The following is a 25,543-nucleotide window of genomic DNA, read 5'->3' as shown; positions in this document are numbered from 1 at the left end:
GACCTTCAGTGTAGGACAGGACTGATGACATTTAACTTCCTGTCTTAGGCTACCAGTGCTGTCATAATAAATTGTGGGGCCTGGGACTGACAAAAGAGGCAGGGCTCCCCTCCCCTATCTCGAACACCCAGCGTGCTGGGGAGACTTGTTCAACCTCTACATTGCTTCAAGGGAAATGTGAACTTTGTTTATGACAAATTACTTTAGTCCTGGGTTCCCTTTCTGTCTGGGACCAGGACTGGAGTCCCCGCAGCCCCCCCCCCTGATGACTGCCCTGCGCGCTACTCAGGGCCGGATTAAAGCAGGGGCAAAAGGGCCCCCCTATGGGTTGGCATGTATTTTTTTTTATTTGAAAAGTTTTGTGCATGGCAGTGGGGTAGTGCTGCAGCTTCACCTATCTGCCAATGTGACAATGATTAATGGTGCTGAGCATCGGGAGCCAAGGCACTCTGACTGCACATGTGTGCAGTGCATTACTGGGAGTTGACTAAGTCCCATGACACTTTGCACAAGAGAGCAGAGGCTGAGAGGTTTATGCTGAGCTCTGATTGGTGGAGCTCATTACATGCTTCTCAGGCCCATGGAGGACAGCAGCAGCAGCAGCCGCCTAGTCATGGGAGGGTTTTTAATCAGAGGCAGCACTGACACTGTAAGGTCTCCTACAGTCCTACAGAGTAAGCAATTACCCATTGACCAAGTTTATACTGTCTTTACTGTGTGTTTTGACAGTATAATATTCTCTCGTGCAGTTTGTGGCCAGTAATGACAAGTGCAAGGGGACTGGCGCTACTGTCCTAGCATGCCTTGTCATAGATTTGTAATTAGTTTATGCTAAAACTGTGGCAGGGCATGTTGGGATGTGTAGTTTCACAAAAGTTAGAGAAAGCCATATTGGCTAGGGTTGTTCTAGAGCAGTGGGTGGGGAACCTCAGGCCCGGGGGCCGTATGCGGCCCCCGTAGCCGGTCTGAGTGGCCCGCCCACCCTTCCGGCAGCTTTGCCAGGAGTCAAGTACAGGGAAATTCTTGTGATAGGTCGGTAGTTCTTGCGAGATTCCTTTTGATCAACAGCAGCCGAAGACTGGCAGTCCTATTCAGCGGCAGCCGCCAAAGCGTTGACAATTTGTAAGAGAAATTTTTACATATGGCCCCCAAAGCATTTTTACCCCATACAAACGGCCCTTGACACAAAAAAGGTTCCCCACCCCTGTTCTAGAGCAACACATCAAGCTCAGGGGCATATGGGAGGGTTACCGTGCCTAAAGGAGTTGAAAGTGGGCGTCTCAGTCCTTGCATATTCAAATGCAGGGAGATACACAAGTGGCATTTGCAAAAAGTCACAGACTGGCCAATAGAAGCAGCTGAGGTCTTAGGACCTTATTCTGGTTGACTCGCAAGGCTGCAAATTTCGCAGTCTTGTGAGTCCTCCAGACACCGCCCGCTACCAGCACAGCTGCGAATGGATGATTTCTCCTCTGTGGTGTCTCAGATCTCTGAGCATCTTGCGCAGGAAGCGGGTGGGCAGATGACATCCGCTGAAGTCAGCTGCCCGCCCTTCGCACCCGTGTCACCAGACCATTACATGGGAATGCCCTGTGTTTTCATGGGAACGTCCATGTAACGCTGGGCATTCCCATGGGCTATGCCCCCCCGCTAGAAGAAAGGTAGGTTCAACCACCACCAGCATAGGATAAATAAGATAATACTTTCCTTCTATGAGTATAATCCTTTCTCTGTATACACTTGTATATGTCATACGTTTCCTCTGTTCACCTTGTATTCATTTGTACATGAAAAAAGAGCATATACATAACATAGTGTATACTGTTTAATCTATAACATGGGGATATCACATACATATAAAAACATCAAAAACATCAATAGAAAATTTGCACACAATAAAAAATTCCAAAGTGGCTAGTGCATCAGTTAAAGAACTTGGAGGTAGTTACCAGATGGCCAGTGAACCATAAATCAATATAGTTCAAAGTGAGCATGCAAGAATGATTCCACGATCGCCCGGGCACAATCAGGATCACGCGCTGCTGCAGGATAACAGTCCCCCAGTCCAGTCCAATGCCTCTGCCCGCCGACGCGTTTCAGACTCGATCTGAGTCCTTTTTCAAGGCTTATCCTTGTGTGCATATGTCCAGTGTTTTTATATGGTTCAAATCTCGCGGTGTTGCGCGAAAACCCCGGTACTTCCGGGTTTGCGGCACCGCGATGACGTGTGTGGCGGCGTCCCCGTCATCACGCATTGATACGCGAGATCCCGATACTTCCGGGTTTGCGTAAACGCGCTGACGTCCATGGATGCGTCCGCGTCACTCTGTGATGACGCTCCGGATAGCTTCCTTCATCTACGCTATTCTAGGCTTCTCCTATACCCGGTCATGTGATCACTGCCACTCTCACATGATCGGGAGATGATGCCATTCATACATGTTTTACTTCCGCCCATACAGACTGTGGGCATACGCAATTTACCTTGGATAAAAAGAAATGAAAAATGGAATAAATACATAATATACTATAAAAGACATGATAAAAATCTGTTTAAAAACCATTTATAAAAACCATTTCAGCTCGAAGTCTGAGTTAATGCCATTGGGTTTTAAGGTGTTAAAATTATAAATAGTTTGCATTTCTATCCTGGCCAGTTGGACATCTGTGTCCCTACGGCGACAATGTCCTTCCACATATTTGATTCCCAGGAATATCTTGATTTCATAAGGGGAACTATTGTGGTGTGTTTTAAAATGTAGAGGGAGGGAATGCGTTTCTATTCCCTTCTTGATATTCCTGATGTGCTCACTTAATCGGATCTTAAGTGGCCGGGATGTTCTACCAATGTAGAATAAATTGCACGTGCACCCAATGGCATATACCACGTTTTTGGTATTACATGTGATAAATTCCCTAATCTGGTGTTCCATTCCATTGATGTTCACTTTTTCCACCTTTCTATCCCCTTTGATATTGATACATGCACAACAACTTCCACATCTGTGGAATCCCTTGGTTCTTATTTGACGTCTCTCCAGGTTGGATGGATGCATACTTTTTGTTAAATGGTTACCCAAATTGGCCACCTTCCTGTAGATGAAAGATGGTCTCTCAGGTAGATCCATACCTATGATAGGATCCCTTCTTAATAGATTCCAATTCTTTTTAATGGAATGTTCCAATTGCTTGTGTTGTTGGCTGTAATTAGTGATAAAGGCATATTTTTTGTTATCTACCTGGACTTGAGGCCCTTTGTTTTGAAGTAGAGCAGCACGTTCAATTTTATCTACTTTTTCTCTCTCCTTATCAATGATCACTGAATCGTATCCACTTTCCTTAAATTTTTGAGCCATTACTGCGGTTTGATCTCTATAAGTCTGGTCCTCCGTGCAGTTTCTTTTGATTCGTTTGAACTGTCCCTGTGGGATGCAGTCCAACCAGTTCTTATGGTGGCAGCTTCCCACGTGGATATAGCTCTGTGAGTCGGTCGGTTTGGTATATGTTTTGGTCTTCAAACCTCCGTTTTCTGAATAAATAGTAATATCTAAAAAGTTGACACACGACTCACTGATGTTAAAAGTGAATTCGATATTAAAACTATTGGTATTCAGGTAAGAACAGAAGTCATTTAAAAGTGATCTTTCTCCTCTCCATAAAAACAGAACGTCATCAATGTATCGGGTCCAGGACACCAGGTTCGCTCCGAACGGATTATTGCTCCATATAAAGTCACGTTCCCACTGTCCCATGAATAAGTTCGCATAACTTGGAGCGAACCTGGTGCCCATTGCTGTCCCGACCCGCTGTACATAAAAGTCACCCTTAAACATAAAATAGTTAATCTCTAAAATGAAGGTTACACCCTGTATTAAAAATTCTTGGAGATTTGTTTCTAAAGTGCTATTGGATAAGGTGCTTGAAATGGCATCGATTCCCTGTTGGTGGTTAATAATCGTATACAACGACTTTACATCTGCTGTTATAAGTGTGTATCCATCTTCCCATTCTAGGTTAGGTATTTTTTGCAGGATATCCTTAGTATCTCGCAGATGTGATGGGTTACACAATACCAAAGGTTGCAGGTAGTAGTCAATAAACTCGGATAGATTAGATGTCACCGAGTCTATCCCTGCAACGATTGGGCGTCCAGGGGGTACCAAGGGATCCTTGTGTACCTTGGGTAACACGTAGATAACGGGGATCACTGGTTCTGGTATCCACAGGAATTTGGATTCCTTCTCCGTTAAGGTGCCATTTTGTTGATAAATGTCCAGTATGGTCTTTAGTTTATCCATAATTTTCTTTGTTGGGTCGGATCTAAGCTTCTGGTAAGTATTTTTATCCCCCAGTTGTCGTAAGACCTCATTTTCGTACCACACTGTATCCATAACCACCACGCCCCCGCCTTTGTCGGCGGGTTTGATGGTGATCTCCTTGTTTCCTTTTAAATCCTTGAGTGCCTTCTGTTCATTAGTCGTCAGGTTCGATTTCTTATTTTTGATATTCATCTTTTTGACGTCGTCCTGTACTAGCTGGCTAAATGACTCAACCCAGTTCCCTTTGACGTGAAAAGGAAAGAATATCGATTTCGGTTTAAAGGGTGTAATGGGTTGGACTTCCTCTCTATCCTCTAGATTGTTTGTTTTAAAGAATTTTTTTAAGCAAATTTTTCGTATAAATTTGTTAATATCAACAAAGGTGTTGAATTTATTTAATGCTGTGGTTGGTGCATATTTTAATCCTTTGTGTAGGACAGCTTGCTCATCTATGGTGAGATTATGTTTGCTGATATTAAAAATTTTGACTTGTTGCTTAATTTCCTGACTGGGGATAGGATTATTTTTTGGAGGTTTTTTGGGTCTTTTTCTGTCTCTTTTTTGGTGTTTAATTTCCCCCCCTCGTTTTCCCCTATTGGTCCTGTTTCTCAATTGGGACGGTAGGTGTGACGTTTCCCTAAAAAAACGTTATCTACGTGTTACCCAAGGTACACAAGGATCCCTTGGTACCCCCTGGACTCCCAATCGTTGCAGGGATAGACTCGGTGACGTCTAATCTATCCGAGTTTATTGACTACTACCTGCAACCTTTGGTATTGGGTAACCCATCACATCTGCGAGATACTAAGGATATCCTTCAAAAAATACTTAACCTAGAATGGGAAGATGGATACACACTTATAACAGCAGATGTAAAGTCGTTGTATACGATTATTAACCACCAACAGGGAATCGATGCCATTTCAAGCACCTTATCCAATAGCACTTTAGAAACAAATCTCCAAGAATTTTTAATACAGGGTGTAACCTTCATTTTAGAGAATAACTATTTTATGTTTAAGGGTGACTTTTATGTACAGCGGGTCAGGACAGCAATGGGCACCAGGTTCGCTCCAAGTTATGCGAACTTATTCATGGGACAGTGGGAACGTGACTTTATATGGAGCAATAATCCGTTCGGAGCGAACCTGGTGTCCTGGACCCGATACATTGATGACGTTCTGTTTTTATGGAGAGGAGAAAGATCACTTTTAAATGACTTCTGTTCTTACCTGAATACCAATAGTTTTAATATCGAATTCACTTTTAACATCAGTGAGTCGTGTGTCAACTTTTTAGATATTACTATTTATTCAGAAAACGGAGGTTTGAAGACCAAAACATTTACCAAACCGACCGACTCACAGAGCTATATCCACGTGGGAAGCTGCCACCATAAGAACTGGTTGGACTGCATCCCACAGGGACAGTTCAAACGAATCAAAAGAAACTGCACGGAGGACCAGACTTATAGAGATCAAACCGCAGTAATGGCTCAAAAATTTTATTGAAAGTGGATACGATTCAGTGATCATTGATAAGGAGAGAGAAAAAGTGGATAAAATTGAACGTGCTGCTCTACTTCAAAACAAAGGGCCTCAAGTCCAGGTAGATAACAAAAAATATGCCTTTATCACTAATTACAGCCAACAACACAAGCAATTTGAACATTCCATTAAAAAGAATTGGAATCTATTAAGAAGGGATCCTATCATAGGTATGGATCTACCTGAGAGACCATCTTTCATCTACAGGAAGGTGGCCAATTTGGGTAACCATTTAACAAAAAGTATGCATCCATCCAACCTGGAGAGACGTCAAATAAGAACCAAGGGATTCCACAGATGTGGAAGTTGTTGTGCATGTATCAATATCAAAGGGGATAGAAAGGTGGAAAAAGTGAACATCAATGGAATGGAACACCAGATTAGGGAATTTATCACATGTAATACCAAAAACGTGGTATATGCCATTGGGTGCACGTGCAATTTATTCTACATTGGTAGAACATCCCGGCCACTTAAGATCCGATTAAGTGAGCACATCAGGAATATCAAGAAGGGAATAGAAACGCATTCCCTCCCTCTACATTTTAAAACACACCACAATAGTTCCCCTAATGAAATCAAGATATTCCTGGGAATCAAATATGTGGAAGGACATTGTCGCCGTAGGGACACAGATGTCCAACTGGCCAGGATAGAAATGCAAACTATTTATAATTTTAACACCTTAAAACCCAATGGCATTAACTCAGACTTCGAGCTGAAATGGTTTTTATAAATGGTTTTTAAACAGATTTTTATCATGTCTTTTATAGTATATTATGTATTTATTCCATTTTTCATTTCTTTTTATCCAAGGTAAATTGCGTATGCCCACAATCTGTATGGGCGGAAGTAAAACATGTATGAATGGCATCATCTCCCGATCATGTGAGAGTGGCAGTGATCACATGACCAGGTATAGGAGAAGCCTAGAATAGCGTAGATCATGGGTCTTCAAACTGCGGCCCTCCAGATGTTGTGAAACTACAAATCCCAGCATGCCTTGCCACAGTTTTAACACTCCCTTATAGCAAAACTGTGGCAAGGCATGCTGGGATTTGTAGTTTCACAACATCTGGAGGGCCGCAGTTTGAAGACCCATGGCGTAGATGAAGGAAGCTATCCGGAGCGTCATCACGGAGTGACGCGGACGCATCCATGGACGTCAGCGCGTTTACGCAAACCCGGAAGTATCGGGATCTCGCGTATCAATGCGTGATGACGGGGACGCCGCCACACACGTCATCGCGGTGCCGCAAACCCGGAAGTACCGGGGTTTTCGCGCAACACCGCGAGATTTGAACCATATAAAAACACTGGACATATGCACACAAGGATAAGCCTTGAAAAAGGACTCAGATCGAGTCTGAAACGCGTCGGCGGGCAGAGGCATTGGACTGGACTGGGGGACTGTTATCCTGCAGCAGCGCGTGATCCTGATTGTGCCCGGGCGATCGTGGAATCATTCTTGCATGCTCACTTTGAACTATATTGATTTATGGTTCACTGGCCATCTGGTAACTACCTCCAAGTTCTTTAACTGATGCACTAGCCACTTTGGAATTTTTTATTGTGTGCAAATTTTCTATTGATGTTTTTGATGTTTTTATATGTATGTGATATCCCCATGTTATAGATTAAACAGTATACACTATGTTATGTATATGCTCTTTTTTCATGTACAAATGAATACAAGGTGAACAGAGGAAACGTATGACATATACAAGTGTATACAGAGAAAGGATTATACTCATAGAAGGAAAGTATTATCTTATTTATCCTATGCTGGTGGTGGTTGAACCTACCTTTCTTCTAGTGCATACGTCTTTGGGTGTCTGAGAAACGCCCCCAGGTGATACCCACCCTAGCACAAGGTGCGCACATATAATTGCACTTGCCCTCTTGTTTTTTGTATATGCCCCCCCGCTGCTGCCCCACGCCCGCACTGGTAGGTGCGAGCTGGGCTGCGAACAGGCACATGCTAAAAATCGGTCCCCTGTGCAAACGAGCGGGAGGACAATTAAACCAGAATAACACCCTTAATTTTAGATCATATGGTCCCCAAAAGTTTTAATTGCCCCAGGCCCACAAAGTACTAATCCAGCTTTAAGTGAACATGACTTACCTGCAAATACTTGATGTTGTCCTTAGAAATGGCCTCCATAAGTTCCTTGTTGAGGGAAACATCTACACGTGACTTGGCTGCCCATGATTCTAGAACAGAGTCAACCGGAGCATGTTCTCTGTGTCTGTAGAATAACACATAGGCTGTATCGGTGGGAAAGAAGGAGGTTACATTGCTGACAGATTCAAATGATGAGAAGGAGACCCTGGTGTCATTGAAGAGGTACCACTGGATCTCCATGTCTAGATGTCTGTCGGTGGCAAACCGCTTGACCCCAGCACTGGGTGGTCTTTGACTATCTCTATTCATACAGTCTCTAGAATAGCAGTAATAGTGTCCACTTTCTGATGACAACCCCGAGTGCACGATCACGTTACATAGGTCATAGAGTGCAGGCTTGTGGACTCTGGTGGAGCCATGTCTACAGCTCCGCTCCACACATTCATCTGACTCAAGTGAGTTTACTTGGATGGGCATCTTCAGGATCAACGGAATAGATACATTGTCCAAGATCTTTCTCCTTTTCATGGCCTTCAAATCAAAAGAGAACCTCAGCAAAGTGAGAATGAGATACTCCGGGCCTGTGGAAAGCTCCACCACCTTCTCAGCATCTTGTAGCGAGGCACAGGTTTGACAACGGTATTTATTTTCTGCCGTCAGAGTCTCTGGGCATAAGAAATGATTGATCAAATCTGATAGGCTAAGAGGACATTTCTTTACACGTGTTGACTCGGAAGGTGCGAAGGCCGGGCAATCCCGAGTTCTAACGACAGGACAATTATTTTCATCTTTGTCTTTCGAAGCCGCATGTTCTATGTGATCGTCTTTACTATGGAATCCTAATGTCTCAATGGGCGTTGCTTTTTCTCTGTGCTCTTCGGAATTCTGTTGACATCTGCCATGGTCTGAAGAGATAGCAGTGTGCCGATCGGGAACTTTATGTGCGGCATCAACATTGTGTGGACCTATGTCTTCTACTGGTGTGGTGGGATGGTATGATGTCTTTGGAATCTTTGCTGTGGTGCAACCGCCTGGGGGGAAGGCTAACGATAAATCTGTGAAACGTTCCTCCCTGGATGAAACACTGTGACATTTTAGACATCGAATTTTGGTTACGATTCTTCCGCCAAACATCTGTTCAACTAATGTTTTCTGGCCCAAAAGAGGTTTCTTCACTTGGAAACCGAAACTGGTTTGGGCTAATGTTTGGGAAATCCTTTTTCCAGTTTTCTCCTCTTCGTGAAGCCTTTCAAGTAGAAAAAAGTAATTTTTTACCAAAATGAGCAAAACTTTACGCAAACAGAACAAAGAATAATTCTGACATCATGAAAAATAAATGGTTACCAGGGCTGCAGGAATGAAGACATAGGACCCGATTTTGTGATAGACACATCGAGACTGCAAGTGCGGACAGCAGAGTTACTACCTATTGCTAATGCGAATACCACTTTGCTTGTATAAATGCACCGCCTACAGTTTTTCTTTCTTTACCTGCCCCTGTCCTTATTAGGGTTGACATACTGGCTGCAAAATATCCAACAGCAAAAGGTGTCCCAACTCAGTATGGATGTCTAAAAGTAGCACAGAAGTCTGAGCTTCCCATGCGATCTTTTACCAGTGTCCACATGGCATTCCCCTAGCTGCCGTACCGTAAACAGATCAAGTCACTCAAGGAGGTAAAAGTGGAGTGTGCTACTGCACTGACTACATGTTGCTACTGAAGGGAAGCTTTATTCCCTTAACCAAGATGGCCGCAAAGGTAGCTGCTGAGCATTTTAGAGTGCCACAGTGGGAGACAGCAGTTTTCCACTTAGCTTCAGTTATACTCATGTTTGCCTTCCAGCATCCTGCACTGCTACCCAGTAACTACATTCACTCACCCACTCTGCTCCATCTACCAGGGAATATAACAGTGAGTACAACACCACCTGCTTTAACTTCAATAAACCACTCCACTGATTAAGTAACTGGGCTGTTCCGAGTATTAAGGCAGCCACTGGTGGGTAAAGGAACCCTGCTGCATCCTCAATCATGTACACTCATATTTCTAACATCTTGTACCTCCGTCACAGTGCGTCACAGGTGCAGCCTGCAATTGTGTTTGTACGCTCAGGGCAAACAGCACCACAGAGCCCAGAATGACGGACACTGACCACATTCAGCAATCCTGGCCAATATATGCATGGTGATGGCCAGTTGGCGAACACTTTTAGGGCTCAAATTGACAGCAATGCGCGGCAATATAGTAGTGTGTATGGGCACATTAATGATCCTGGTCAGGGTCCTCTATAGAAGTCAGAAAACGGAACTTTAAATAGGGAAGAAGTGAAATCTCATTGTGTTTTGCTTTACATTTTGCTACCATTATTCGGTATGGTATATGTACTGAATTGTGTACATCCCAGCATACTGAGGCACAACGATTTTCCTTTAGTAAAGGGTGGGTCCCCTGGACCAGGCCTGTAATTTGTGTGAGGTTACTGGTACGGTTCGAGAAACTCCCCTTGTGACCCTGGAACATATAACGAGGTAACCTCTCTACCAAGCAGCGGTGGTACATCCCGCCACCCATCGCGACCATGCTGTACAGACATATATGATGAGCAACGCAAGGGGCAGCTCTCCCGATAAGAGCTGCCTTTTGCGATCCCCACCGATGCCTGGAATACCTCGTTTCTTAGGGAGAAGTCCATCTGCTCATGCACAGAGTAGCTGGTGGCTGTGGTGCATGCTGGGAGGGATCCGTGTCAGATCCCTCACATGGCAGCGCTGCAAAGAAAAGTGAAGCCCTGTCTGGAGGGGCTTTAGTGGGTGATTCAGGTTGCTTTGCAAAAGCAAACTCCTTTGATAGACAAAACCATGCTGCACTGTCCAGACTTATCTTTTTGCATGAGCAATCTGCGGAATAGTGCAAGATGCGTCCTTTACAGCGGATGCATCTGGCCCAGAATCGGACCCATTGCAGGGACGTGCAGAGCCTCCCCTGTCATAATGATGAAAATAATAAAAAGAAGATATTTATATATTCTACCTCTCCGGCTGCCTCCCACTGCTGCATGTGAGGGTGGGAGGCAGTGGGAGAGGTGCCTCCCGCTGTTAACATTAAAACTCCGGGCAGCGTGGGGCGGGTAGGGGTGGGCAGGGGGCAGGGTGCAGCAATGGGCTGTAAAAGCCCATTGAAAATGAATGGGGAAGCGGCACTTATACTGATGCCGCAATGACAGGGGCACCAGTATAAACGCACGCCCCCAGATGTGATTGGGCCAGCAGATCCAGTGCTGGATCCGCTGTCCAATCACATACATGCAGGGCCCTGGAGAGGAGATGCAGCAGCGCGGGCAGCGGGTAGTTCGGCGCCTGCAGGGAGAAAGCAGATGTCACTCACCCGTCTCAAAGCCGAGAGGACTGGCCGCCGCCACCGCCGAGGACAGGTGAGTCCGCCGGGTGGTGGGAGGGGAGGGGGGGGCATGTACCTGCGGCCGCTGCATCTGTAGCACTGCCATGTCCGGGGGGGGGGTTGTGGTGGTGGTGGTGAGGTCAGTGCCTCCCCAGGCAATGACCTCACCGCACGTCACTGACCCATTGTATTGTTGTGACTTCGCATTTGTGATTCCTTTTGGTGGTTTTGATCTCAACACATTTTTTAAAAGAAAAAAAAATCAAAACAAAAAAACAAACTGTCCGCGTGTATCTGTGAACTCACCGATCTAGCAGGTATTTCAGGTACTCTGAGCAGTCTTGCTGAACTCCGGGAGTAAACCATGGAGGCCATGAAGAAGCCAGAAAACTCTCAGGTGAGACGGCCGGGCGCTGGGGAACAGGGAGATAAAAATGATCATTTTGATAACATGGTGAAACTATGGGCAGCTGTTAGACCACTGCTTTCATTATTCCTACTCTGGCCCCAAAAAATGCAATTCCGGTCACTTGACTCTGAGTAACCATCTTTGTGCCCACATTATCCACCTACACGCTTGCAGCCAAATCCTGCAGTTTAAGAATTTCCATGGTGGTGCCATTCAATCACTAATGTGCAAATTTGCAGATGACTGCGAGTACATAGCCGACTAGCATTGACTTGCAAATCAATACGCAATTCCCAAACCATCAGCCAACCTCGGGCCGCCATATACATTTTCGGTACTTGTGTAGTTTCACGGCGGCAGCCTAAGCTACGTTATCAGCGTAGCCCAACGGCTGCCTTACTTGTGTAGTTTCACGGCGGCAGCCTAAGCTACGTTATCAGTGTAGGCTGCCGCCGTGAAACTACACAAGTAACTACCGTACTGTTGCCGGGAACTGCGTCCCTGGCAAGCCTACTCAGCGCCTCTCTAACACCGCCGGCACCAGCATGATCCCCTCTCTTTGGAGGCACTCCATCTGTTTGACACGCCGGAGCGTCTCAGCAATGACACGCTCCTGCGTCTGAGTAGCTATTACGGCACGGTACAGCAACCCTGCCTACAGGGTTAGGGGTTCTGTAGTGCCTTTTCAAACCCCCACTATCCGCAGCAGCCCGAAGCATGGCGAGCGCAGCGAGCCCCGCGTGGAGACGCATTACACGTCCTCCCGACCTTTTCATACCCCCACTATCCACGTCGGCGTGGAGTTGATTTTATATAGTGTGGCGAGCGCAGCGAACCCCTCGAGGGGACGGGGATTACATGTAAGGTAATCTGCCTCCCCTCGCAAGGCTTGCCTCGCTGCGCTCGCCACACTATATAAAATCAACTCCACACCGACATGGGGGTATGAAAAGGTCGGGAGAATGCGTAACGCGTCCCCTCGCGTGGCTCGCCACGCTTCGGGCTACAGTGGATACTGGGGGTTTGAAAAGGCGCTACAGAACCACTAACCCTGTTGGCAGGGTTGCTGTACCCTGCTGTACCTTGCCGTAATAGCTAGTCAGACGCAGGAGCGTCTCATTGCTGGAGCATCTGAGACGCTCCTGTGTGTCAAACAGATGGAGCGCCTCTCTGCAGGCGCCAGAATGATCCCCTCTCCGCCAAAGAGAGGGAATCATGCTGGCGCCGGCGTTGTGAGAGAGGCGCTGAGTAGGCTTGCCAGGGACGCCGGGGACAGAGATACAGTTCCTGGCAACAGTACGGCAGTTACTTGTGTAGTTTACGGCGGCAGCCTACGCTGATAACGTAGCCAGGGACAATTAAACGGCCGCGGGAACACTACGCTGATTCTGACAGGAACACTACGCTGACGGCGTAAGCTGGCGCCCTGAAACTACACAAGTAGCGCATTTCCGTCTGCTAATCAGGTTTGCGCATGCATATCGAGTGCATACAGGCATGTGTTAATCGCTCGATTTGTAACTACTCGAATTAGTCCACTTTTGAAACGGGAGCCCTCCCCCCAATGCCTACCAGCCAAAAGCCTCAGCACATGGAATTGCGTAGTGCCCGATGGAAGCCTGTACCTGATCCAATGGCTCTGGAAGGAGCACATTTGAGCCAACCCTTTCATAAACATAATGACCAAAGCAATGCTGAAGATAAACTCCGAAGATAAAAGGCAGTGGAAGAGGAACACATCAGAAAGCAGAAGGAGTGCTTGGATCCGTCTTCCTGCTGGCATGGACGGAGGCTCCAGGTGCCCCAGCTGGATAGTATTATTTAAGGGGGAAACCAGGTAGAGGATGACAGTCAGTCTCAGATTTGAGGATGGCCGACATCTAGGATCATCTAGCTGCAGAGCTGATGCTCAGGGCACTTCATTTTACATTTTAATACTAGTTAAAAGCCTGTCAAAATGTCGGCTTCTGCAATGTACTTTCACTTTGAGCTGTGACAATTTTTAGCCCACAAACTCTCCACCCCCGGTCACTATCTGCTCCTGCCTCCAATCTCTGTCTTCACTGCTCCCTCTCTCCATATCCAGCAAGTCTCAAAACAAATATCAGTGTCCATGCAAAAATTGCTTTCACTTTCTGTTATGACATGTTTTAGCATGCAATGGAGTAATTTGGCCTGTCGAGTGGCCTCTAGTGGTCACTGGCGGTACTTCGCCTCATCAAAACTTGCAAATGAATAGAAGGCTTAGAACCAAAATGTTTTTGAAAAGTGGATCCGTGTTTTGGATTTTAAAAGGGAACTGATGAGTCAAAGGTCCAAAAATATAACTGTTCCTGCCAAAATCCATGTCATGTTTTCCCTGCACGCGGTATCACAGGACACTGATATATAATAGGCTGCTATCTAGTGATAAATGCAGCTTCATTCACTCACCTGACTGTGCTCTAGGAAAGCAAATAAATGTTGGAGCTTCATCATCAGGGGCTGAGAGTCGCTGTCCCGCAGACACAGGACCGAATGCCTGAAACTGGACATATGGTACAAGTCAGCCCTAACTCCAATATATCTGCTAATAGATATGCTTATGCATCAATAATACCCCTTTTCCACTTGCAGTCCCGGGTCAGACCCGGGAATGTGTTCCAGGATGCTTCCCGGGACACTACCCGGGAATGTACCCTTTCACACTGCAGTCAGACCTGGGGTTGACCCGGGACAGCCCCATTCACACTGATCCCGGGAAATCCTGGGTGACTGCCTGTCACACCCCCTCCGACACAGCTCCAGGCTCCTCAGCGGCACAGGTCGCTGCAGGGAGCTTCGGTTTTTACGGTCCGGCGTTACGGAATTTGCTCCGGTGCCAGTTTTTACTAGGCTGCCCACAGCCACACGAGCCGCTATCAGCAGCAGAGGACGTATAGCGGTGGCTGCAGCTCGCCATGAGCTGTCTCTCCCCCCTGAGGGTGTGCGCTCCATGCCGCTCGGACAACGGGCGCCGCCTGGGTCTCTGGCTGGCCAATGTGCAGAGCGGTGCACGGAGGAGCAGTTATCAGCAGCAGCAGATTCTGGGGTAGCGTAAAAGTCCCACAGGACCATTCACACTGACCGTATCCCGTGTTAATTCCGGGTCCTACCCAGGTAAGGACCTGGGTAGAGATCCCGGATTGCTGAACACGGGATATTCCTCAAAGACCCTTTCACACTGCACTAAATCCCGGGTTGATGCGCGTTCATGTGCAAAAACCCGGGATATTTTTGCAAGTGGAAAAGGGGTATGTCTGTTTGAACACTTCACAGCTCAAAATACAGGTTTATCCAAATCCAATTTAGCCCAAAAGGAAGGAAGGAAGGATGAAAGAAGTAAGAAAGGGAAGGAAGGGAAGAAAGGAAGTTTAATAAATGGAGGCATTGGGTAGGGTTGTGAATAGTCTACATTTATTGCCTTTTCTCTCCTCAGAGGCTGTAAAATGCTAGAGCTCCCAATGAAAGCCTCACATATTTTAATTTGAATCAATCAATCTGTTGTTCTGTTATAGCTTTTCCTCTTTACAGTTGCGGCAGATTAGTAGTTTTTAAAAAGGACATGTACAGTTTAACAAACCAAGCACTTCAGTGACAGAGACTGCTACTTTTGTGGCTGAAGTGCTTGATTTGTTTAGGCTCCCACAAAACTATTTTTTGGGGGGGAAGGTGGAAGAGGTTCCTAAATGGTTAACATCCCTACCTCTACTTACTATGGCCTCACCAATGGAACAGATACTTCACAAACATTGTCAGGATTTGGGTAAAAATAACCAAACAACCAAGTATAATACCCAGGCATCACAATGGCTTTCTTTTTTTATCACAGACAAGCTGCCACGGGTGGATGACTTACACAGACAACACATGGTTGTGAACCTTCTGACCCTGTGTACCTTTCTGCTGTTGGCCTTCTGGACCTGTCAACCTTATAATTGTTGACCATCCCAATTTAGACAACCAGATAACACCCTGACAATGACTGGAAGGACAGCATGGGGCTGACTGATGTTGGTCATGTACCATGGTTGCCATACGGCCATTCCAGGCCAGACATTCTGCACACAAGGACTTGTATGAACATTTCCATATAAGCAGTACCTCAGAATACGATGCGTTACTTACTCAGAAGCCATGAACAAAGCCTGCAGGATGCTATTCATGTAACACGTATTCCCCAGGTTTATCAGGCCAATCTTGCCGGTGTCTGACTTGGATACCAGCCTAGGGTAATATGGTGCTAGCTCGTTCTTCTGTGAGGTCCACCCGTTCTGTCCAAGCAACTGTTTGATCCGGTCTTCATTAGGGATTGGGAGGTCCTGCCGGCGTGGGAAAAGCCATCATTGCGGAAGAAACAACCACCAAGAATAAATGAGACACTAACACCACCCAAAGCGCTGAACGAGTGAATGGAATTTAATAGTGTGGATACGGGATCTGTCCCTACTGCAATGAAGCCTTAAGGTGCGTACCCACGGTAAGATATAGTGCAAAATCTAGCACACTATCTAGCTAGTTTCGAATAGCATGCTAGATAGTGCACTATATCTTACCGTGTGTACGCACTATCCGACGTACGATGCGCGCTCCCGCTGGTCGTCTGGCAGGGAGCTGCTCGGGTGAACATGCAACTCAATTCTGTCTAGAAAGCATAAGATAGTATAGTGTAGTACAGCTGTGACGTCATATCGTATATGATATCTTATGCACATTGTATGTTATTTTAAGCACAAATCTTATGCTTTTGACCACTGGGACTTTCCTGGGAAATCTTATACAATATCATACGGAACATAAATCGTACCGTGGGTACGCACCTTTAGCACCATTACTATTTGTAGCTATCGCAAGGTACACACGGGAACCTCCCCCATCTTTCGATGGTTGACGACCATCGAATGATGGCGAAGGCGCACTCATATGTAAGGGTGGTCCAGAACACTCATACATATGCGTGTAGAATTGCACGGAAATGTGCGGGCAGCTGACAACCGTTTATGTCAGCTGTCCGCCCAGGGCCGTTTCTAGACAATTTAGTTCCCAGGGCAAAGAAATAAAAATGCGCCCCCCCGCCCCAAATATATAGAAGAAATTGCGCGTGCGGCAAAATAGGGGGCGTTGTTTATTTTAAAAAGGGGGTGTGGCTTAATATAAGGGCGTGGTCTAGCAGGAAAACCATTACCTTACATCTTACTTTCGCAACCTGTCCAGACATTGGTTACCGCATGAATGGTCATTGTCCTCCTGCACTTAAGTTGGCGGGCTGAAGGCCAACACAGTGACATAAAAATATAAAGGCCCACACAGTGACCTAGTACGCCTCACAGATTAAGGCCAAACAATGACAGACTACTTAAATCATTATACACTATTTATCCGTGATGACAATTACACATTATGCCGCACACTGTGATGACATACACATTACGCCGCTAACTGTGATGACAATTACATATTACGCCGCACACCATGATGACAATTACACATTATGTTGCACACCGTGATGACAATTACACATTATGTCCCACACAATGATGCCCATTAGACCCCACACTGTGATGGCAATTACACAATACTCCCCACACCGTAATGCCTATTACACATTATGCCCCACGCGCCGCTGCCGTACAACTGATGTCGTTTGCTAATATGCCCCCACAGTGCCAGATATGCCCCCACAGTGCCATACATATATGCCCCCACAGTGTCACACATATGCCCCCACAGTGCCAGATATATGCCCCCACAGTGCCACAGATATGCCCCCACAGTGCCACAGATATGCCCCCACACTGCCAAACATATGGCCCCCATAGTGCCACAGATATGCCCCCACAGTGCCACAGATATGCCCCCACAGTGCCAAACATATGGCCCTCACAGTGCCAAATATATGCCCCCACAGTGCCACAGATATGCCCCCACAGTGCCACAGATATGCCCCCAGTGCCACAGATATGCCCCCAGTGCCACAGATATGCCCCCACAGTGCCACACATATGCCCCCACAGTGCCACAGATATGCACCCACAGTGCTAAACATATGGCCCCCACAGTGCCAAACATATGGCCCCCACAGTGCCAAACATATGGCCCCCACAGTGCGCTAGATATGCCCCCACAACTCACTGTGGCCCTGGGTGCTGGTGCTGGTCGCGCATCGCGCGTCTCTCCTTCACTGTGCACCTGAAGCTGTCAGCCATTCATACCTTGCGGGCTGGCTCCTGATTGGCTGCCGGCCCGCAAGCTCCTCTGATTGGCTGACAGCCCAGTAGCGAGGGGAAGGAGAGAAGCGCGATGCGCTCCCCTCCCCTCCCCTGGGAAATCAACCGTGGCGCTGGCGGCTGGGGACTGAGGGGGAGAAAGGGAGGCAGCGGCGCTGGGCTGGTGGGAGCTGCCGGGTGGCTGTTAACAGAGGCGGACAAGCCGTGCGGCTCCCCGGGCTGCTGCATGGCTTGTCCGCCTCTAGAAACGGCACTGTGTCCGCCCCCCGCACGTGCATCATGAACGCATTAGCATGTGTAGGCCCAGCATTTTCATAGGAACGCCCATGAAACAGACTTTTTCGCTGAGTTTGCATGCACTCAGCATATACGCATGTGTAGAAATGGTGCTACGCATGCGCTTATGCAAAACATCGGTCCCCGTGTGAACGAGCGGCCTCTGAGAATGATCCAGAATAAGGGCCTATAACTATTTTCTTAGAAGGTGCTAAATAAATAAGCAGTAGATTCTCATTGGTTGCTTTGGGCAACAGCCCATCTTCAATAGAACTACCATGAATTATAAGTAACTAGGTGATTCATCGCACCCTACGGGCGCTCTTCACACCGTCGTAAGGGGCTGCGCCCCCTTAATTTGTGAACATTTGTATATGAGAAATATGTTTAGAATTGTATGACAGATGGCCTGTATTGCAACTTGAGTTATAGGTGAAATGTGTTAAATAGAGAGCATATGATGTGGAAGGGGGGTGTATTGTTTTATTTAATTAAAAAGCGGTTACAGAGTAAGATGTACATTGATAGTGTGGATGGTACAGTGACATTTGTGGGTGTGGGGGGGGGGCTGTGTGTGCATGTTGTTTAGGTGTGTGTGTGTGCAATAGTATAGTAGGGTGTTTTTGAGTCAGCGGCTTCCCACTGGCGGAAGTCACGACACAGGAAAACAGGAGGCTGGGTAGTGATAGGGGTGTGTGGGCATAAGGGGGACTAAAGAGAAGGGTGGGAGATACTGTGCAGCTTCTGCCAGTGGGTGAGGGTCCAGTGTGGCAGTACAGGAGTACAGGATGGTGGCCCTGAGTCAGTGTCTCCTCCTACTGGGTGGGAGTTAGGGTGCATGAGAGCAGGAGGCTGGGCTATGAGGCATGATAGGGGCATGTGGGCAAAACAGCATCAGCGACTCCCCAGTGGTGGAAGTTACGGTTCAGGAGAGCAGGAAGCTGGGTAGTGGTAGGGGTGTGTGAGTATACGGGGGACTAAAGAGGGGCTCAGGGGTGCCGTGAATAGTGGGGGGTGCAGTGAATCAAGGGAGGGAGGGGGCGCAGGTGTCCGCGGATCGCGGGAGAGGACGGGGGTCTGCAAAGCGTGGGAGGGGGCGTGAATTGCGGGGGGGGGGGGGGTTTGCGAATTGCAGGGGGGGGGGTGCGGGTGGTGACGTGAATCGTGGGAGGGGGCGTGAATCGTGGGGGGGGGTGCGCGGGGGGTCCGTGAATTGCGGAAGGGGGGGGGGCACGGGGCGCGATAAATCACCTAGTTGGTTATATATTCTTGTAGAAGGATGGTAGGATGTTGCTGTCATTCAGAATGCATTTACATAAACAGTAATAGTAGCAGTAAAAGATCTGACTTAAAACACCTACAGTAAAACAGAACAGGTGTTATATATTATACAAAGAATTGGTTGATGATGTGTAGGTTGACGTGCACATACAGTAGTTGTCACTGTAAAAAAATTGCTACAAGAAAAAATCAACACAGAAAGGTCAACACACGTAAATGTTGACATAAGTGTGGCACTTCATGTGGTTTTGCATGTGCCATTTAATCCTGTGGTTGCCGTGAATCGCGAGCGGGGGTGGGGGGGGGGAGGGAGGAGGTGAGGTGTGTCCGCGAATCACGGGAGGAGGGGTCGTGGGTGGATGCCGTGAATTGCGGGAGGGGGGGTCGCGGGGGGGTGTGGGTGCCGCGAATCATGGGAGGGGGGGACGCGGGGGGTTGCAGTGAATCGTGGGAGGGTGGGTCGCAGGGGGGGGGGGTTTGCCGCAATGACAGGGGGGGGAATCGCGGTAGGGGGGGTCGTGGGGGGTACCGCGAGGAAGGGGGGGCCTGGGGGGTTGGCACAAATCGTGGGAGGGGGGGTCGCGGGGTGCCACGAATCGCAGGAGGGGGTGTGTCACGGGGTGGGGCCGCAAATCGCGGGAATCGCCGCGAATTGGGGGGGGTGTGCTGTGAATCGCAGGAGGGGGGCCGCCGGGGGGTGCCGCGAATCGCCACAAGAAAAAATCAACACAGAAAGGTCAACACATGTAAATGTTGACATAAGTGTGGCACTTCATTGGTGTCCATGTCGACACATGAGAATGAATATGAAAACATTGAAAAAGTGAAAAATAAATCTTCAAAAACTCATGTCAACCTTTTTCATTGTCGACCATAGCCATGTCAGTGTTTTGCATGTGCCATTTAATCGTGGGGTTGCCGTGAATATGGGGGGGAGGGACACATTGCTCTGTTTCTGGACTTTCTTCTTAATTTATGGATTACCATCACCTGTGCTTAAACACCTTTCTTATCCATTACCCTGTTTAAAACAGGTGATGACAATCATAAATTAAGATGGAAGTCCACAAACAGAGCATTCTGTCCCTCCTGGAGAGGGTCATGTTGGGAGGTATGGAGGTGTGGGGCGCTCACCTGGTGTGTCTGGTGAGTAGCTGTGTAACATGGAGAGGCAGACCCTGGCAGTCTGGCACTGTGGGCTCACTGGGCTGGTTCTCTGTCGTGTGAGTCAGTAATGTGAGTCAGAGGCTCCACCCAGCGTTACAGCTTCAGGCACACTTTGAGTGACAGATGTAGCCAAATATATAAGAGATGTGTGATCTTATGGCTCCTTTATCTGTTATTGATTCATCCTTCCTTGGAGGAATTGGACGATCCCCAGTGGAGCTACATAGGACAGATCCTTGGTCTGTGGTTAATCACAAGGGCAGTGTTGCAGAGAGGAGGGGGCCCCAGGGCCGTTTCTAGAGGCGGACAAGCCGTGCAGCAGCCCGGGGCGCCGCACGGCTTGTCCGCCTCTGTTTAGCAGCCAGGGCGCCCGCCAGCTTCCCCCACGCCGCTGTCCCCCCCGCACGCCCCGTACGCCGCACCAAAAAGATGATCTTGGAGGGGAGAGAGGAGCGCATAAGTCTCTCCTTCCCCTCGCTGTGTCACTGGGCTGTTAGCCAATCAGCTCGTGGGCCGGCAGCCAATAAGGAGCCAGCCCGCGAGATATGATTGTCTCCTGTCAGCCCAGTCACAGTGAAGGAGAGATGCGGTATGCGCTCCCCTCTCCTCCCTTGGGAAACAGAAGCAGCGGCGGCAACGGGACTCGGAGTCGTAGACCCGGACTCTGCTCTCCCCAGCAGCAGCAGCAGCAACGGTGAGTTGTGCTGCTGCTGGGATATTATCCTCTGTCACTGTGGGGGCATATAGGTCTGGCACTGAGGGGGGCAGATGTGTGGCACTATGGGGGCATATCTCCACTGTGGGGGCATATATGTGGCACTGTGGGGGCATATATGTGGCATTGTGGGGGCATATGTGTGGCACTGTGGGCGCATATGTGTGGCACTGTGGAGCATATTTGGCACTGTGGGGGCATATGTGTGGCACTATGGGGGCATATATGTGGCACCGTGGGGGCATATTTGGCACTGTAGGGGCATATGTGTGGCACTGTGGGGGCATATCTGGCACTGTGGGGGCATATCTGTGGCACTGTGGGGGCATATATGGGTGGCACTGTGGGGGCATAGCTATCACTGTGGGGGCATATATGTGTGGCACTGTGGGGGCATAGCTGTCACTGTGGGGGCATATATGTGTGGCACTGTGGGGGCATAGCTGGGACTGTGGGGCATATATGTGTGGCACTGTGGGGGCATATTAGTAAACGGCATCAGTTGTGCGGCAGCGGAGCGTTGGGCATAATGTGTCATAGGCATTACGTTGTGGGGAGTATTGTGTGCTTGCCATCATGGTGTGCGGCGTAATATGTAATGTGTAATTGGCATCACGGATAAAAAAGTGTATGATTTAAGTAGCCTGTCATTGTTTGGCCTTGATCTGTGAGGCGTACTAGGTAACTGTGTGGGGCTTTATATTTTTATGTCACCGTGTGGGCTTCAGCCCGCCAACTTAAGTGCGGGAGGACAATGACAATTCCTGCGGTAACCAATGTCTGGACATGCAGGTTGCAAAAGTGAGATGTAAGGTAATTGTTTTGCTGCTAGACCACGCCCTTATTTTAAGCCACACCCCCTTTTAAAATAAACCACGCCCCCTATTTCGCCGCGCGCTCCTTCGGCGTGCGCAATTTCTTGTATTTCATGTTATGTATTTGGGGGGGGGGGGGGCGCATTTTTATTTATTTGCCCTGGGAGCTAAATTGTCTAGAAACGGCCCTGGGGGGCCCTCACCATGTGCAGTCTCCATGCGGGCTCCCAGCTCTCGACGTGGCTAATGCAGTAATCTGGGAGCTCGTGTGGGCGCCATGTTTCCGGTGACCACAAGCAGATCTTCGGGAAGATGGAGCAATTCCCCAGTAATCACACCAGTGGTTACAGCGGTGTTGGCAGAGAGGGTAGTAAAGATTATGGGTGTGTGACGTGTAGTTTTGAACCCTTGTCTGTTGTTTGCTATTCCCCAATAATATAGAATATTTATGCGTATCTCCCACCTTTATTGCTCCCATGACTGGTCCATAGAGGTCGGGATACCCGGAAAAGCGGAAGACCATGCAGTGAATGAGTTCCGCAAGCTGCTCCAGGCAACTACTGGCCGAATTTGTGTTCTCATTGGAGAGACCGGAAACCAATTGCGGGATATGAGGGATGATCTGAAATAGCAGAGAGATAGATTGTCAGGGCAGCAATAATAATAATAATAATAGTAGTAATAATAATAATAATGATAGAAGTAATAATAATAATAATAATAATGATAGTAATAATAATGATAGCAGTAATAATAATAATGATAGTTATAATAATGATAGTAATAATAATAATAATAATAATGATGATAGCAGTAATAATAATAATGATAGTTATAATAATAATGATAATAATAATAATAATAATGATGATAGCAGTAATAATAATAATAATAATAATAATGATAGTAGTAATAATAATAATAATGATAGTAGTAATAATATTAATAATAATAATAATGATAGTAATAATAATGATAGTAGTAGTAATAATAATAATAATAATGATAGTAGTAATAATAATAATAATAATGATAGTAATAATAATAATAATGATAGTAGTAATAATAATAATAATAATAATAATGATAGTAATAATAATAATAATAATAATAATGATAGCAGTAATAATAATAATGATAGTAGTAATAATAATAATAATGATAGTAATAATAATAATAATGATAGTAGTAATAATAATAATGATAGTAGTAATAATAATAATAATATTAATAATGATAGTAGTAATAATAATAATGATAGTAGTAGTAGTAATAATAATAATAATAATAATAATAATAGTCATAATAATAATAATAATGATAGTACTAATAATAATAATAGTAGTAGTAATAATAATAATAATAATAATAATAATAATGATAGTAGTAATAATAATAATAATAGTAGTAATAATAATAATGATATTAGTAATAATAATAATAATATTAATAATGATAGTAGTAATAATAATAATGATAGTAGTAGTAATAATAATAATAATAATAATAATAATGATAGTAGTAATAATAATAGTAATAATAATAATAATAATGATAGTAGTAATAATAATAATAATAATAGTAATAATAATAATAATAATAATGATAGTAGTAATAATAATAATGATAGTAGTAATAATAATAATGATAGTACTAATAATAATAATGATAGTACTAATAATAATAATGATAGTAGTAATAATAATACAAATATTAATAATGATAGTAGTAATAATAATAATAATGATAGTAGTAGTAATAATAATAATAATAATAATGATAGTAGTAATAATAGTAATAATAATAATGATAGTACTAATAATAGTAATAATAATAATGATAGTACTAATAATAATAATGATAGTAGTAGTAATAATAATAATAATGATGATAGTAATGATAATAATAATAATAATAATAATGATAGTAATAATAATGATAATGATAGTAGGGTACTTGTTTCCTATCTGGGCGCCCACGATTTTAATCGCGGGCATCGGGGGTAAAATCGGGGCCATCGCGGGCATCGCGGCCGATAAAAAATCGGGTGCAATGTGCCAGACGCGATGCCCGCGATTTTCCCATAGAGAACAATGTTAAATGGCTCAATTTACCCGCGATGACCGCGATTTACCATAGGAAACAATGTTAAATGGATCAATTTCCCCAAATTATCATAGGGAACAATGGGAAATGGGGCAAAAACACCCCTGAACATAAAAATGTCCCCCCAAAAGTAGTTGACGCCACCCCGCCATCAACGTGAACCCGAAGCGTGGCGAGCGGCGGCGGTACGCGTCCTCCGACTTTTTCATGCCCTACTATCCACTAGGGTGTGGAGTGAGAATAGAATAGTGTGGCGAGCGCAGCGAGCCACCGAGCCCGAAGCGTGGCGAGCGCAGCGAGCCCCGCGAGGGGACGCGGATACCTTCACAGGTAAACGCGTCCCTTCGCGGGCTTCCCAGGTGTCCGCGTCGCCATGGACACCTGGGAAGCCCGCGAGGGGACGCGTATAACTGTGAAGGTATCCGCGTCCCCTCGCGGGGCTCGCTGCGCTCGCCGTGCTTCGGGCTTGGTGGCTCGCTGCGCTCGCCACACTATTCTATTCTCACTCCACGCCCTAGTGGATAGTAGGGCATGAAAAGGTCGGAGGACGCGTACCACCGCCCCTCGCGGGCTCGCTGCGCTCGCCACGCTTCGGGTTCACGTTGATGGCGGGGTGGCGTCAACTACTTTTGGGGGGACATTTTTATGTTCAGAGGTGTTTTTGCCCCATTTCCCATTGTTCCCTATGATAATTTGGGGAAATTGATCCATTTAACATTGTTTCCTATGGTAAATCGCGGTCATCGCGGGTAAATTGAGCCATTTAACATTGTTCTCTATGGGAAAATCGCGGGCATCGCGTCGGTCGCATCGCATGTCATTATAATGACATGCGATGCCCGCGATGGGCGCCCAGATAGGAAACAAGTACCGATAGTAGTAATATCAATAATAATAATCACAGTAATAATAATGATAGTAATGATAATAATAATAATGATAGTAATAATAATAATAATAATAATAATAATAATAATAATAATGATAGTAGTAATATCAATAATAATAATCACAGTAATAATAATGATAGTAATAATAATAATAATGATAGTAGTAATAATAATAATAATAATAATAATAATGACAGTAGTAATAATTATAGTAGTAATAATAATAATAATAGTCATAATATTAATAATGA

General features: G+C 46.1%; 1 protein-coding gene across 1 annotated transcript in view; it reads right to left on the bottom strand.

The window, feature by feature from the left end:
* USP35 (ubiquitin specific peptidase 35) overlaps window positions 1–25,543 on the bottom strand; it is a 49,337-nt gene that overhangs the window by 1,615 nt on the left and 22,179 nt on the right. Inside the window, exons 6-10 of the mRNA XM_083171344.1 lie at window positions 22,760–22,918; window positions 15,944–16,137; window positions 14,231–14,324; window positions 11,695–11,801; window positions 7,992–9,237 (exon numbers count right to left, since the gene is read on the bottom strand). Coding sequence (XP_083027470.1) covers window positions 7,992–9,237; window positions 11,695–11,801; window positions 14,231–14,324; window positions 15,944–16,137; window positions 22,760–22,918 — 1,800 coding nt within the window. The remainder of the gene's footprint in view (window positions 1–7,991; window positions 9,238–11,694; window positions 11,802–14,230; window positions 14,325–15,943; window positions 16,138–22,759; window positions 22,919–25,543) is intronic.

This window comes from Crinia signifera, chromosome 2, assembly GCF_055691185.1.
Source record: "Crinia signifera chromosome 2, ASM5569118v1, whole genome shotgun sequence".
Taxonomy (NCBI): Eukaryota; Metazoa; Chordata; class Amphibia; order Anura; family Myobatrachidae; genus Crinia; species Crinia signifera.
The sequence above is the reverse complement of the archived record's forward strand: the minus strand, read 5'-3'. Positions and strand labels throughout refer to the sequence as shown.